The following is a 13,780-nucleotide window of genomic DNA, read 5'->3' as shown; positions in this document are numbered from 1 at the left end:
CACACAGGAGATTATTGTTGTTCTTGAGACCTGTCCCTTGTCTATGATAAAAGATTCCAACCTTCATTATTAGCGAAGGGTTTCGACCTTTACTTTCTAACCCTAGGTGCATTATGTCTACGGGGCTGTGAGATAGTGTCAGTCTTGACAGTTTCCGTTGTTTGTCGTTTACCTTTATTAGGTGACTTTGGAATGTCTAGAAAAGATATGCATTGATGTTGATCCCTTAACCATGATAGAATCAAAGTAATGAAAGTGGTCTGCAAATTCCATGGTATTCTAGCTGCATTGTAATCGGTGGATTATAGCGGATTATATTTGCCCTTTAAATATGATTCTGATCATTGCAGAGATAATTAGAGCCAAAGCTACACTCAGAACATTTAATTATTTCAGTTTTTGATAGTGCCTGATTTACTTGGCTGTGGAGGGTGTCTGGTCGGGGAGGTGGTTGTATATAATAAATAATGAGATGATATTTAAAAAAGTATACCTTTAATTAAAAGTAAACTCTGAGCGAGGTTTTCAAATTGGTGTCACAATAAGTACTTTATAAAGAAGAGTTGAAACTTGGGGACAAAATCTCAGATCCCTGGTATCATGTTGAATGAATATAGAGTATAATAAGACATATATCAGACTCAAGCCATCAGATTTTTAAAAGGAAATCCAAGCCATCCAAATCAGGTCTTAAACCACTTATTTCAAGTTCTATTCAAGTTAAATAAGGTAGACAAGGTTGCATTTAATATTTAAAATTAATAAGAGAAGCATATACTATATTTTGGTATAAATGTCAAGACATAATAAAATTGAACCGTGGTCTTCATATGGTATATGCTTTTTCCACAACGCTTTAGTATAATGGGTATATTTTCTCCTTTTCTAGGACCCTATCATACAGGTATTCATTATTTTATGGTTGAGGTTTATGTTGTTTATACCTCTGTCGTTGTGACATTATTAGCCAGAGCTAGAATTTACTTAAAACATTATAGGCTAGGAATTTATCTTGCAGATACAGCTTTTGCTTGTAGAAAAGAAAATGTCCTGTATATTTTGATGCAATTTCCAGGGCCACAAGGTGGTAAAAAATGGAGTCTACCTGTTTTACTATATGGAACTAAATTTTCACAGAATTACATAATCATGACAGGCAACTTATTTTTCTGTCACTTTTCAGAAATTGTATCGTACACAGTCAGATCTCAGACCTTATGACACAACTCAAAAAGTGCCTAATTTTGAGTATTGACAAATAGCACAGGGGAGATGCACAGATCTCACTGAACTATTTGCGTGTGTTTACTTAAAATCATTTGGAATACCACATCAATTTTATGACATTTTAGAGGGAATTTTATTTTCTGATAGTTTCTGATAGTTTGTTATTTCTTGTTATGGTTTTCTCAATAGAAAGATGAAATTCTGAAATTAAATGTAAACTGTAAACTTATTTTATTACCCAAGGGGATGTATTGTATAAGTCAGGTCTCAGTGAAAATAACAGAAACTCCTCTAGTTGTTCCAAGAAATATTGGATTTTCATACAAGAAGTCAGAGGTTTTCACAACTGTTTGGAAAAGTGAGAGGAACAGAAGTCATAGAATCAGGTGCGGGAAGCTGTTTGGTCCACAGGAGTTTACCTGGAAGCCACAGTGAATCTCAGCAATTTTGCAGAAGTCTCAAGGTCAGCCTGTGTACCTGTTAACAACAGTGCTCGAAAATAATACTGCTCTCCTTCCCAATCGTACGTGAGTGCCTCTCATGGGTAGGACTAACCCAGAACCATACATGGAAAGAGATTGGGGTATGGTTGTCTAGATTTCTCCTGAGATCTGTGGAAAGGTGCAGTTGATGATAAGTTAATGATAGGTAATCCATGGCCCATATTTAGGCAAGATCATATATTTCGCTCTAACTTGGTAATTGGTTGGGTGGTGGGAAGGACGGAATGTGAAGCTAGAAAGACACCTTGTGGTCACAAAGACAAAATTCTTGGTCTGAATTAAAATTCGTTTAAACAAACAAACAGGTATGAAGAGAGATATACAGAGCAACAGATTGACCATTGTAATTTATTAAGCCAAAGTGAGTCTTTTCATGAGTTCAACGGGGGCAAAAATAATAATAATTTAGCCTGGAGAAGAAAAGCATAAATTATAACTGTTCCAGAAAACCCAGATCCATCACTTTATTGAACAAGTATATGAGGATGAGTGAAAGAAAGGAACCAAAGATACTCCAGAGGCTTCTATTGAATTAAGGGACAGGTAATGTTACCAATGTAACATTAACTAATGTAACAAACCATGGAAAGTGAAACAATGAAAGCTAAAGGAAGTTGTGACATACATAAGGAACAGAAAGATGTCAAGTATGGCTGGAGACTAGGTAATCAAGAATAAGAAAAATGACATGAGGTGAGTCTGATGTTAAAAGTTACTTCTGGTAAGATCCCACATGGAAGTAAGGAACATGTAATTGGACACGGAAGGATAGATGATCCTTGTTACAAATGGCAAAGAACTTAGGTAATTTATGTCTACTGTTTTGTGGAACTGTAACCTGTGAGCGATGACCTTGGATATCTAGCTGAGGAGATTTCTAAGCAAAGTATTGAAGGAATGTTCTGACTTAACCTTCCTGCTTATAGTAAAATGCAAAAGGAGAAAGAGAAATTGCAAAAGGAAATGTTAAGCAAAAAGCAACTAGAACTTGAAGATTTAGAAAATTCTCAGCTTCTCCTAGGTACCTATCTGTGAGAAATGAAAACATAGATCCACATGTGAACTTGTATATGAGTATTCGGAGTAGTGTTATTCCAAAAGTGAAGATAACCCAAATATTTATCAACTGATCAAACAGAATGTGGTGCGATGCGATGGAATATTTACTTGGCTGTAGAAAGGAATCGAGTACTGATACATGCGACAACACTGAGGAGCCTTTAAAAACATTATGTGGGGCGCCTGAGTGGCTCAGTCGGTTGAGCGTCCGACTTCAGCTCAGGTCACGATCTCGCAGTCCGTGAGTTCTCTGGGCTGACGGCTCAGAGCCTGGAGCCTGCTTCAGATTCTGTGTTTCCCTCTCTCTCTGCCCTCCCCCATTGATGCTCTGTCTCTCTCTGTCTCAAAAATAAATAAAACATTAAAAAAAATAAATAAAAAAAATAAAAACATTATGCTAAGTGAAACAGACCTGTCAGCAAATGTCACATACCACACGATACACCAGCTGTCCAAAGCTGTAAGGCTTGTAAACAAATCTATAGATTTGTAAACAGAACAAATCTATACAGATAGGAAGTAAAACCAGTGGCTCCGGGAGTGGAGAGGGAAATGGAGGTTGAATGCTGACGCATACAATGTTTCGTTTTGGTGTAATGCAGTGTTTTAAAATTCGATCCTGCTGATGATTGCACAATTTTGTGATTATACTAAAAAACACCGAAGGAGAGAGGTTTTCTAAATTCCTTGGGGTTTTCAACATAGACGATCCTGTCATCTGTGAATGAAGGCAATTTTGTATCTTTCTTTCCATCTATATACCATTTATTTATTTTTTCCCATATATTTAACCTTTATTCGTTTTTGAGAGACAGAGAGACAGAGCATGAGTGGAGGAGGGACAGAGAGAGAAGGAGACACAATCCGAAGGAGGCTCCAGGCACTGAGCTGTCAGCACAGAGCCCGATGTGGGGCTCAAACCCACAAACCGTGAGATCATGACCTGAGCCGAAGTTGGACACTCAACCGACTTAGCCACCCAGGCGCCCCTATTTATTTTTTTATTTCATTACGACTAATGCCGTAAGATAGTAAATGTAAGATAAAGAAATATAAGATGATTTACTAGGACTTCCGGTAAAAGTTTGAATAGGACTGGTGAGAAATGAGTTCCCCGTCTTAGGTGAACAGCACCCTGAATCTCATCATTGAATATGATGATTTTTGTAGCTTTCTAAAATCAACTTGTGAGAATTCCTCATTGTTACGAGTTACTGAGAGTTTTTATCGTGAGTAAGTGTTGGATTTTGTCAGGTCTTTTTTTGTTACCGGTATCATGAACATACGATTTTTTTTTTTTTTAGTCTGTTGATATCATAGATTCCACTAATTGGTTTTGGATATTAAAAGCCTTGTCAGGGCGCCTGGGTGGCTCAGTCGGTTGGGCGCCTGACTTCGGCTCAGGTCACGATCTCGCGGTCCGTGAGTTCGAGCCCCGCGTCGGGCTCTGGGCTGACAGCTCAGAGCCTGGAGCCTGTTTCGGATTCTGTGTCTCCCTCTCTCTCTGACCCTCCCCTGCTCATGCTCTGTCTCTCTCTGTCTCAAAAATAAATAAATGTTAAAAAAAAATTAGAAAAATAAAAAAAATAAAAAATAAAAAAATAAAAGCCTTGTCTCCCAGGAATGAATCACACGTGATTATGATATGTAAGTGTCGTTATACATTGTTAGATTAAATCTGCTGTGTTGTTGCAAATTTAACCACCCCCGTGCATGAGAGGCACTGGTTGGTAGCTTTCTGTTCTCCTGGTTCTTAATCTGGCTTTGGCTTTAAGTTTTCTATTGGCTTCTATGTTCTGGAAGGGGTTGTGAAGTATTGCTCTTATTTATTTCTCCTTTCAGTGTAAGTCACCAGGGATTCCATCTCGGCCTGGTGCTTTCTTTGTTGGGAGGTTTTTAAATTACTGATTTAATTTTTTAATAGATACAGGCTGTTCAGGGCATGTATTTCTTGTGTGAGTTTTGACACTTTGTGTCTTTAAAGGAGCTGATCCATTCCGTCTGCTCCTTGAAATGTACGACTAAAAACCCTAAACGTCACATTTAAACCAACAAAGGAAGACTCAGAATGGTGGAGGAAAGAAAGTTTTCTGGCTAGTGACCGTGGGCCCGTCATGTTTCCCGGGTTTCAGTGTTTCTGTTTTTTCCTCGCGTAACCCGGTTTGGAGCTGAATAGTCTGGCAACTTCGAAACAATAGGTAGAAGGAAAGAAAGGCCCAACGAAACCTCACTCTCTCTAGGCAAAAGACCAGGACATGGGCAGCCTAGTGTTAGAGAAAACTTGCAGGCTATAACCACCCTACCCCAGCTAAACAAAACAGACAACCGTGAGTCCACCCACGGTCAGCAGGGCTCCTCGGTGAGGAGCCCAGACTCCCACCCACTCCAGCTGTATTGAGGCATCCTGACTCCCCCGGTGAGGCTACTGTCCTAGGAGGCCAGGCAGAAAACAGGGGCTTGCATCCCTCGTAGGTGGCTACCATCAAAAGCAGTGGAGACTGTGGGCACTTCCGCTCTTACCCAGTAGCGGTGAGGCACCCCTCTCCTTCCCCACTGGGGTGGTGTCAGAGGAGGCCTCTTGGACAGTTAGGACCTTCCACTGCTTCCCACTGGTAATGAGATGACTGTTTCCTTTCCCCACCCGGTGGTGTTCGTGGAGGCTGGGTGAGGAACAGTCAAAAAACGTACCTACCTTTCCCAGCTAGCGAGGTATAAGTGGAGGCCCAACGGAGAGCCAAGACTCTCAACTCCATAGAGTATTAACGAAGAGTACTCCCTTGGGCATCAGCAGAAACCAAGTGGGGAACGTAGACTTCCACTCGCCCATTGAAGCAACGGTGTGGTGCCCTCCTTCTCCTGCTAGAGCAGTTTCAGAGGAAAACACCTGCAGCAGAAGGTTTAAATAACAGCCAGAGTTCTCATACCATAACACTCAAAATGTCCATATTCAATAGGAAGTTATTCATCATGCCAAGAACCAGGAAGATCTCAAATGGAATGAGAAAAAAAAAAAAAGACAGTGGAATCCAACGCTCAAGTGGCAGAGATACTACAATGATATGAGAGGGATTTTAAAGCAGCCACCAGGAATTCAAAGAAAAGAACACAGGGAAGTGAAAAACAGAAACCACAAGTAGAAAACAAAACAAATACTAAATTGGTATATTTAAGCCCTAACAGAGCAATACTTTTATTAGATGTAAATATTCTAAATATCCCGATTGAAAGACAGATATTAACAAACTATTTAAAAAGCATAACCTGGGGCGCCTGGGTGGCTCAGTCGGTTAAGCATCCGACTTCGGCTCAGGTCATGATCTCATGGTCCGTGTGTTCGAGCCCCGTATCGGGCTCTGTGCTGAGGCTCAGAGCCCAGAGCCTGCTTCGGATTCTATGTCTCCCTCTCTCTCTGACCCTCCCCCATTCATGCTCTGTCTCTCTCGGTCTCAAAAAAAAAATAAACGTTAAAAAAATTAAAAAAAAATAAAAATAAATAAAAAGCATAACCTAACTCTAAGCTGTCTATAAGAAACTAACTTCCAAGGTAACAATATAGGAAGGTTGAATGTAAAATGGTGGAAAATACATATTATGCAAACATGAATCAAAATAAAGCAGGAGTAGCTAAGTTAATTTTGGAGAAAACAGATCTCAGAGGAAAGATTACCAAGGACAGAAAGGGATATTCTATAATGATAAAAGAACCAACCGCAAAGAAGACAAGTCCTAAGCATACATGCACTAGTTAAGAGAACTGGAAAATATTTGAAATATATGGAGCAAAAACTAATAAAACTGAAAAGAGAAATAGACAAATCTGCTTAGTTCAAAACTTTAACACTCCTTTCTCAATGATACAGAGAACATCTAAGAGGAAAAGTCAGTAAGTTTCAGAAGAATGCAAAAATGTCTTCAAACAGTAGGATCATTTGTATAGCATACTCGCTCTAACATAACAGAACACTCCCTCTTTTCAAGTGCCCATCTCCAGGACCAAAACAGACTTTATTCTGGATTATAATAGAAACAATAATAAATTTTAAAGAATTCAGGTCATAGAGAGCTTGCCTTCTGAACACAGCACAGTAAAACTAGAAATAAGAGAAAAGCAACAGGACAGTGACCAAATATTTGGAAAGGAAGCAACACACTTTTGAAGAGTCTATGAATCAAAGAGGAAGTGTCAAGGGGAAATAAAAAAAATACAACGAACTGAATGAGAATGGAGCATAAATTAACATAAAGTAGCACAGAGAGGGAAATTTGTAGCCCCAAATACAGACAATAGAAAAGAGGAAGTGTCTCTCAAATCAATGTAAATTTTTATCTCAAGAACCTAGAAAAGTAACAACTAAATAAATTCAGTGCAAAAAGAAGGAAAATCTTCACACCTAAATTTGAAAACTTAGATCAAGTGGACTAATTCCTTGAAAAACACAAACTACCACAATTCACCCAATATGAAATAGATTACTTGAATAGCTTTATAGCTGCCAAAGAAATTGAATTATTAATTTAAAAAAAACCTCTTCCCCAAATTCTTATGTGCAGATGGCTTCACTGGAGAAGTCTACCAATTTTTAAAGAAAGATTAACAGTAATTTTCCAGTAATAGCAGAGGAAGGAAAACTTTTCATTTTTTGAAAATAGTATTAATCTGATACCAAAAACTAGACAAAAGCAATATAAAGACAGAAACCACAGACCAATATTCCTCAGGAACATGGATGCAACAACTTTTAATAAAATATTGGCAAATAAAATATAGCAATACGTGAAAAGAATTATACAACATAATTAAGTGGAGTTTATTTGAGGAATACAAGACTGGCTTAATGCTCAAAATCAATCAGTGTAACCCACTGTAATGTAGTAGGCTAAATGGTGAATGATTGAATGCTTTCCTTCTAGAATTGCCAATACATAAGGATGCCCGTTGTCACCATTCTTATTAATCACAGTGATGGGAGTCCTTGCCAGTGTAATAAGGCAAGAAAAGGAAAAGGTCTACCGATTGGAAAGAAAGAAAGAAAACTATTTTAAGATGATTTTCTAAGAGGTCTTAGAAAATTTCAAGAAATCTACCAAACTATTCCAAGAATTAATAAGTCAGTCCACCAACGTCACAGGACAGAATATACACAAGATAAACATACAAAAATAAATTGTATTTCGGTACACTAGGAATAAGCACATGGGAAAATAGGCAAAAGAAAGTTATGGTCCAGCATGTTTTTTGACTTCCCACCAAACAGCCTCTTATTCTCAAGACTTTATAATTAAGTCCAGAACAAAATTTCATCGTGCATTATGTCTCTTACATTTATGGTACATAGTTCTCAGACTATTTCCCTTAAATAGTTTCTTTGTCATTTGAAAATACTTTATTCCCCTGAGCTCCAGGAATTTACAATGGATGTGTTGCTGTCATTTGTCTATTTTGCTTTTCTATAGTTTTATCCTTGAGGATAGAAATTGTCACCTAAATATCTTTTTCATACCTTAGAATTGCCTCTCCTTTTTTTTTTTTTTTGTTTTGTTTTGGACTTACTCAACATTACTAATGTTTTCATGTTCTCAGTATTTTTGGAAATAAAAGTATTGTTGTTTTTGTTTTTTGTCTTAGTCTTCTAGACCATAATCACTAACATCTCTAGAGATTTTTATGATTTTCGTTCACCCATGATCCTGCTCAGGCAAAGACTAATTCAGTCCACATCTGGACATTGTAAAACCCTATCATTCCTTCCTCCATCATAATTTTTAATTTATCCTACAATTGTCTTCATTCTCACTGCTTACATGAAGCCATAGATTTAGCCTTTTAGTTCATCAGTGTTTAGCTGGCATATACTGCATACTTAATAATCCTATTGGGTAATGAATAAATTAATGAACAATGGATGTCACTTCCCAAGTGTAGCCACTATAATAATAAATTACCCCCAAAGGCCCATCCTGCTGTCCTACTTCAACCCAAATGTGGTCAAATATTTTACATGATCAATTTTATTTATTTATTTTTTATTTATTTATTTATTTATTTTTTTTTTTACATCAAGACTTTTTGTTTCCTTCATGAATTCCAAGTTCATGAGTATTCTTGGCTCTTTAAAATGTAGTCCTAACCCATTTTTAAATCTAATTTCCAAATAACTTTTCTCACGTTTTATGTTTTTCTTTCCCCCCAGGTTAAAATCTCACTGTTCACCCTCCCCTCTTATTAACTTCATTCACATATTTTCCCTCTAGCTGAAATGTACTGTCCCCTTGCCCACATGCTCATGTACATAAATACTCCCATAGCCAAATGCCATCTTTATTCAAGGCCTAGCACAAGTACCATTTAAATTGTAAATTCTTCCCTGATTACTCCCTTTTCTACTCCATTTCCCTAGAAATAATCGTTTTTCCTTGAAATCTCATGCCATTGTGTGTATGCTCTTATGACACACAACATATGGGCTTGTAGCATACTTATTTTTGCACAAATCCTCTCTCCCCTACTATACTGCAGACTCCTTAAGAAGAGAAACCCAGGAATATTTATCATTGTAGTCTTCCCTAGGACTAGCTGACATATAGCAGGTGCTCAATTACCACTTAAAAATAAATCATTGCTTTTACGTCTTCAGGACATCTAATTTGGTCTCTTGTTTGTATCCAAATTTTTCTTGGGCACGGCAGTTTCTGTCACATATAAAGAACAATGGTCAAGTCTTTGAAATTGTTTTATAATTTCCCACCAAATAACAGAGTTCAGAGAATCTGAAAGGAACGTTCACTAGAGGAGAAAAACATAATGATTCTTAGACACACACTAGAAAGGTCTTTTGAGAATATAGGATCTAGTGCTAATGATGCTCATATGAGTTTGCTAGCACAGAAGTCACAAACACCACAGGCTAGGTGGCTTTACGACAGAAATTTATTTCTCAGCATTCTGGAGGCTGGAAGTCCCGGATTAAGGTGCTGACAGAATTGGTTTCTCTTGAGGTCTCTCTCCTTGGTTTTCCTCTTCACACGAACTTGTCACTGGGTGTCTGGACCCTAATCTACACTTCTCAGAAGGACACCAGTCACTGGGTGAGGCCCCATCTCCATGACCACATTTTAAGTTAATTACTTAAAATTTTTTTTTAAGTTTATTTATTTGTTTTTAGAGAGAGAGAGAGCCATGAGCTGGGGAGGGGCCGAGAGAGAAGGAGAGTGAGTCCCAAGCAGGCTCCACACCATCAGCACGGAGCCCGACATGGGGCTCAAACCTAGGAACCGTGAGATCATCACCTGAGTCAAAACCGAGAGGGGCGCCTGGGTGGCTCGGTCGGTTAAGCATCCGACTTCGGCTCAGGTCATGATCTCACGGTCCGTGAGTTCGAGCCCCGCGTCGGGCTCTGTGCTGACAGCTCAGAGCCTGGAGCCTGCTTCCGATTCTGTGTCTCCCTCTCTCTCTGCCCCTCCCCCATTCATGCTCTGTCTCTCTCTGTCTCAAAAATAAATACACATTAAAAAAATTTAAAAAAAAAACCAAGAGGCGGGTGCTTAACCAACTGAGCCACCCAGGTGCCCCATGAAGTTAATTACTTCCTTAAGGACTTTGTCTCCAAATACAGTCACATTCTGAGGTATTGGGGGTTAGAGCTCCAGCATACGACTTTTGGGGGACGCTGTTCAGCCCATAGCAGTGCAGCCGCAACTTTCCTAAGTCATTCACTGCTCTTGGACTTAGCCTCTTCTTTTGGAAACCTGTATTATTTTCATCCTTTCTAAAATTCCTCTTAATTAAGCATGTTTAATTTCTCTGTGGACCATTACTCTTTCGTAATGCGCTCTCTAGAATGTATCTTGGCGAATGTCACCATCGTTTAGGGGCCTTGTGAAACCTGGCACTTCGCAGTCTTGCATTTTTCTCCCTTCCCTCCCCCCAGGCCCACCAGCGAGCTCCACCTGCCCGGTGGCGTTTCCCACTCTCACGTCTCCCTTTCTCAGCTGAGCCCACGTGGATCTCCTCTGCCCTCACTGGTCTGCCTTCGTAATGTCCTTACAGTGATCACTGTAATTCTTCCCCCATTGTCTAGAGACTGTAATATCTAAACTAATTCATCAGACTCTTAAGGTCCTGATTTTATGGCTGCCTTGACTCCCTCAGCACTCCCCCTGTGCCTTTTACCCTTCCACAGCAATGTATATTCCCGAGATACTGACCTGTTTGTGGTCCCCATGCTTTGGTCGGAGTTTTTCCCTTTTGTCTGAAACGCCTTTTCCCTGCTCGTTCTGAATGCTTTTGTCATATGTCCGCTTACAGCTCAAATGCTTTTCCCCACGTGAGGCCTCCCTTATTCCCTGAGGGAGAACCGAGAGGGGGTTGCCGTCTGCTTTCCCTCTGATGTACGTACCCTCATTATCTAACTGTGACTTACTGACCCGCCGTTCTACCAAATCTTAAGCTCCTGGACACCCTGGATTGTTTTCTCTTTGAAATCTAATAAACATGTGTTCAAGGAATGCTGTTTTTGATCACCTGAGTACAAGAAAATAAACTCTTGACTTGTTGGATTAAGATGAATGACTACCGAGAAGATTTCTCTCAAATATCTAATGTCACTCCTTTGATTCTAATCCTATTCTTTGTAACTTACCCGTGTCAGATATCAGATCCGTCTTCAATATTTTGCCACATCTAGGGAATTATTAGCTTCGACCCTAGATGACTGAGAGTCAGTAAGTTTGGGGTAAAAAAAAAAAAGTTAAGAAAAATGATGTTGGCTTTGAAGTTTCTTTCGCCCTCTAGGTGTGTGCTCACACGATAGAGCATTTCATCACACCGTGTTAGTTATCTGCTTTGTTGCCACTGTTTCAATTCCCACTTCCTTTCCTTCGCCTCCTCTGTCAGATAAACAAGCTGGAGGCACGCCTCAGGCAGGCGGGATGCACGGATGATGAAGGGATTCAGAGGAGAGACCAGGAACACTGGATGAAAGACGACTGCATTCGCTGTACGTGTAAGGTACGCGTTGCCAGAAGTTTCTCCATCTTCCTCCTCCTGTTTGACTCCTGCTGGCCTGCCACTTGAGACGTAGCTGAAGAATTCAAGAGAGGGACTGCGGTCTCTCTCGTGAGTAGATTTGAGGCCTGTTTTCAAGGCCAAGCTACTGATGTGAGTTCTCGAGGTTTCTGGTTATCGATGTAAATACGGCCGCTCCCTAAGGAGCACTTGTTGGACACCATGTGGGCTTTTCACGTTTTCACTGATGATTGAGGGAGCTGATGCTCCGGGTGTTTAGTGGGCTTTTGCCAAGGTCACACGGGTAAACAGAGGCGGAAATGGGGCTTGAGTTCATCTCCTCGTTCTCCAGTCAGGCTCGCGATGGTGGTGTTGCCTGAAAGCACTTGGTTAAGTGTTAAAACATGTCTCCTGGGATCCACCAGAAGGGAGCCGCTCAGTGTTTGTCGAGTTGAGTTTTTGAACAGAGCTGATGCCGATCGCTGCGGCCTCTCCCCACAATGAAAACCCACGAGCTTCCTCGTGTAGGTCACACCCCGTGCCCTACGGTTTGGGAGGTAGCATTTTATAAGCCAGAACTTCCAGCCTCGCCTTTCATGCTGCACGTTTAGAAATAAGGCATCAGGCAGGGTTACGTGTAAAAATGAGCTCATGCCGTGGGTAAGTTTTCGTGACATTGAGAGAGCCAATCAGAGTGCGTATCAGCAGAAACTTTTAAAAAGGTCATGCCACTGTCAGAAACGTGGACATGAGCTTTGAATGTTGCCTTTCAGAGTGGCCAGGTCACCTGCGTGGTGGAGACTTGTCCCCTGGCTGCGTGCCCCCGTCTGGAGTCGGTGAAAGGAACCTGCTGTCCGGTTTGCGGAGACCCGGCCGATTCCCCGGAGAAACGCTAACCAGTGTCATCGCTCTTGAGCCCTGAGTGGGGAATTTCTCAGGAAAAGACAGGCACGTCGGACTTCAGTACTTTTCACCCGGAGTCACACTCCAGGCGCAGAAGTCACTGACAACGTAGTTCATTTAACTCTCCAACACACTGGAGATCTTTTGTCTTTCCATCTTCTAATGTACCGCGAAGTAATGCAAAAATTCAAGTCTATAAAGTACATAGGAATTATTTTATTGTAAGAAGGATTTCGTATTGGAAGCTACCAGTTTTATTGGCCGTACATGGAAATGAAAAGAATATCATGCAGCATTGTTTTGTTTTGGTTTTTGTTTTTTGTTTTTTTTAGATCTGAGGATTGTGGAAAAGCTCGCATGTCAAAATTCAGAGAGATTTTGTGATCTCCAGGAATTTTGAGAGAATGCGTCTTGCACTCAGAGAAATCATCTGGAAAGATTTTTGCGATAGCTTCGGCACAACGCGTGATGCTGCTTTCCTCATCGCGCTCTGTCTTTTGCGTCTAGAACCTAGATAATGGCCAGACTTTGCTGGAAACGCACTTCCCGTAACCGTCACTAGGCTCTAACTTGTAGAACATTAGGGGGAAGTCAGGGAAAGTATAATTTGGGGGAGCTTGCTATGTTGTACATTTGGCTGGGAAATACAAACACCGTGAAGGGAACGAGCCTTCAAAGGAGCACAATACCTGCCTTTCCCTTGCGCCATTCTTATCACGTGTGAGATGTCGAAATTGAAATTTTCCAAGTCTGAGCAACTTGGGAACAATTCAAATCTGAATTTACTGTCAGAAAAATGGGAAATGTCTGCGGCTTAAACGAAAGGTCGTGCTTTGAGGTTTCTTCTAATTTTGGCACTCTGTATAGCCTCTCTAATACAACCCAATATAAAAAATAAAAATTAAAAAATACAGCCCAATAGAGAACAGGTTTAGCTATACTCAGAGTTGGATATTTAGCACGTTAGGTGAGTTTCTTATAATCAATGCTTTTAAAATATTGTGCACCCATATGTAGGGGTTGGTTACAGTTGTTGGTAGATTTCTTTAAGAAATTCGTTGTTCTAGAACCTTTGAGGAGAGAC

General features: G+C 40.2%; 1 protein-coding gene across 1 annotated transcript in view; it reads left to right on the top strand.

Annotated features, from left to right (window-relative positions):
- Window positions 1–12,910, top strand: part of PXDNL (peroxidasin like) — a 412,750-nt gene extending 399,840 nt beyond the window's left edge. The window contains exons 22-23 of the mRNA XM_042972968.1: window positions 11,683–11,796; window positions 12,567–12,910. Coding sequence (XP_042828902.1) covers window positions 11,683–11,796; window positions 12,567–12,689 — 237 coding nt within the window. The 3' untranslated portion in view covers window positions 12,690–12,910. The remainder of the gene's footprint in view (window positions 1–11,682; window positions 11,797–12,566) is intronic.
- The last annotated feature ends 870 nt before the right edge of the window (window positions 12,911–13,780 follow it).

The sequence above is a fragment of the Panthera tigris genome, chromosome F2, assembly GCF_018350195.1.
Source record: "Panthera tigris isolate Pti1 chromosome F2, P.tigris_Pti1_mat1.1, whole genome shotgun sequence".
Taxonomy (NCBI): Eukaryota; Metazoa; Chordata; class Mammalia; order Carnivora; family Felidae; genus Panthera; species Panthera tigris.
The sequence above is the reverse complement of the archived record's forward strand: the minus strand, read 5'-3'. Positions and strand labels throughout refer to the sequence as shown.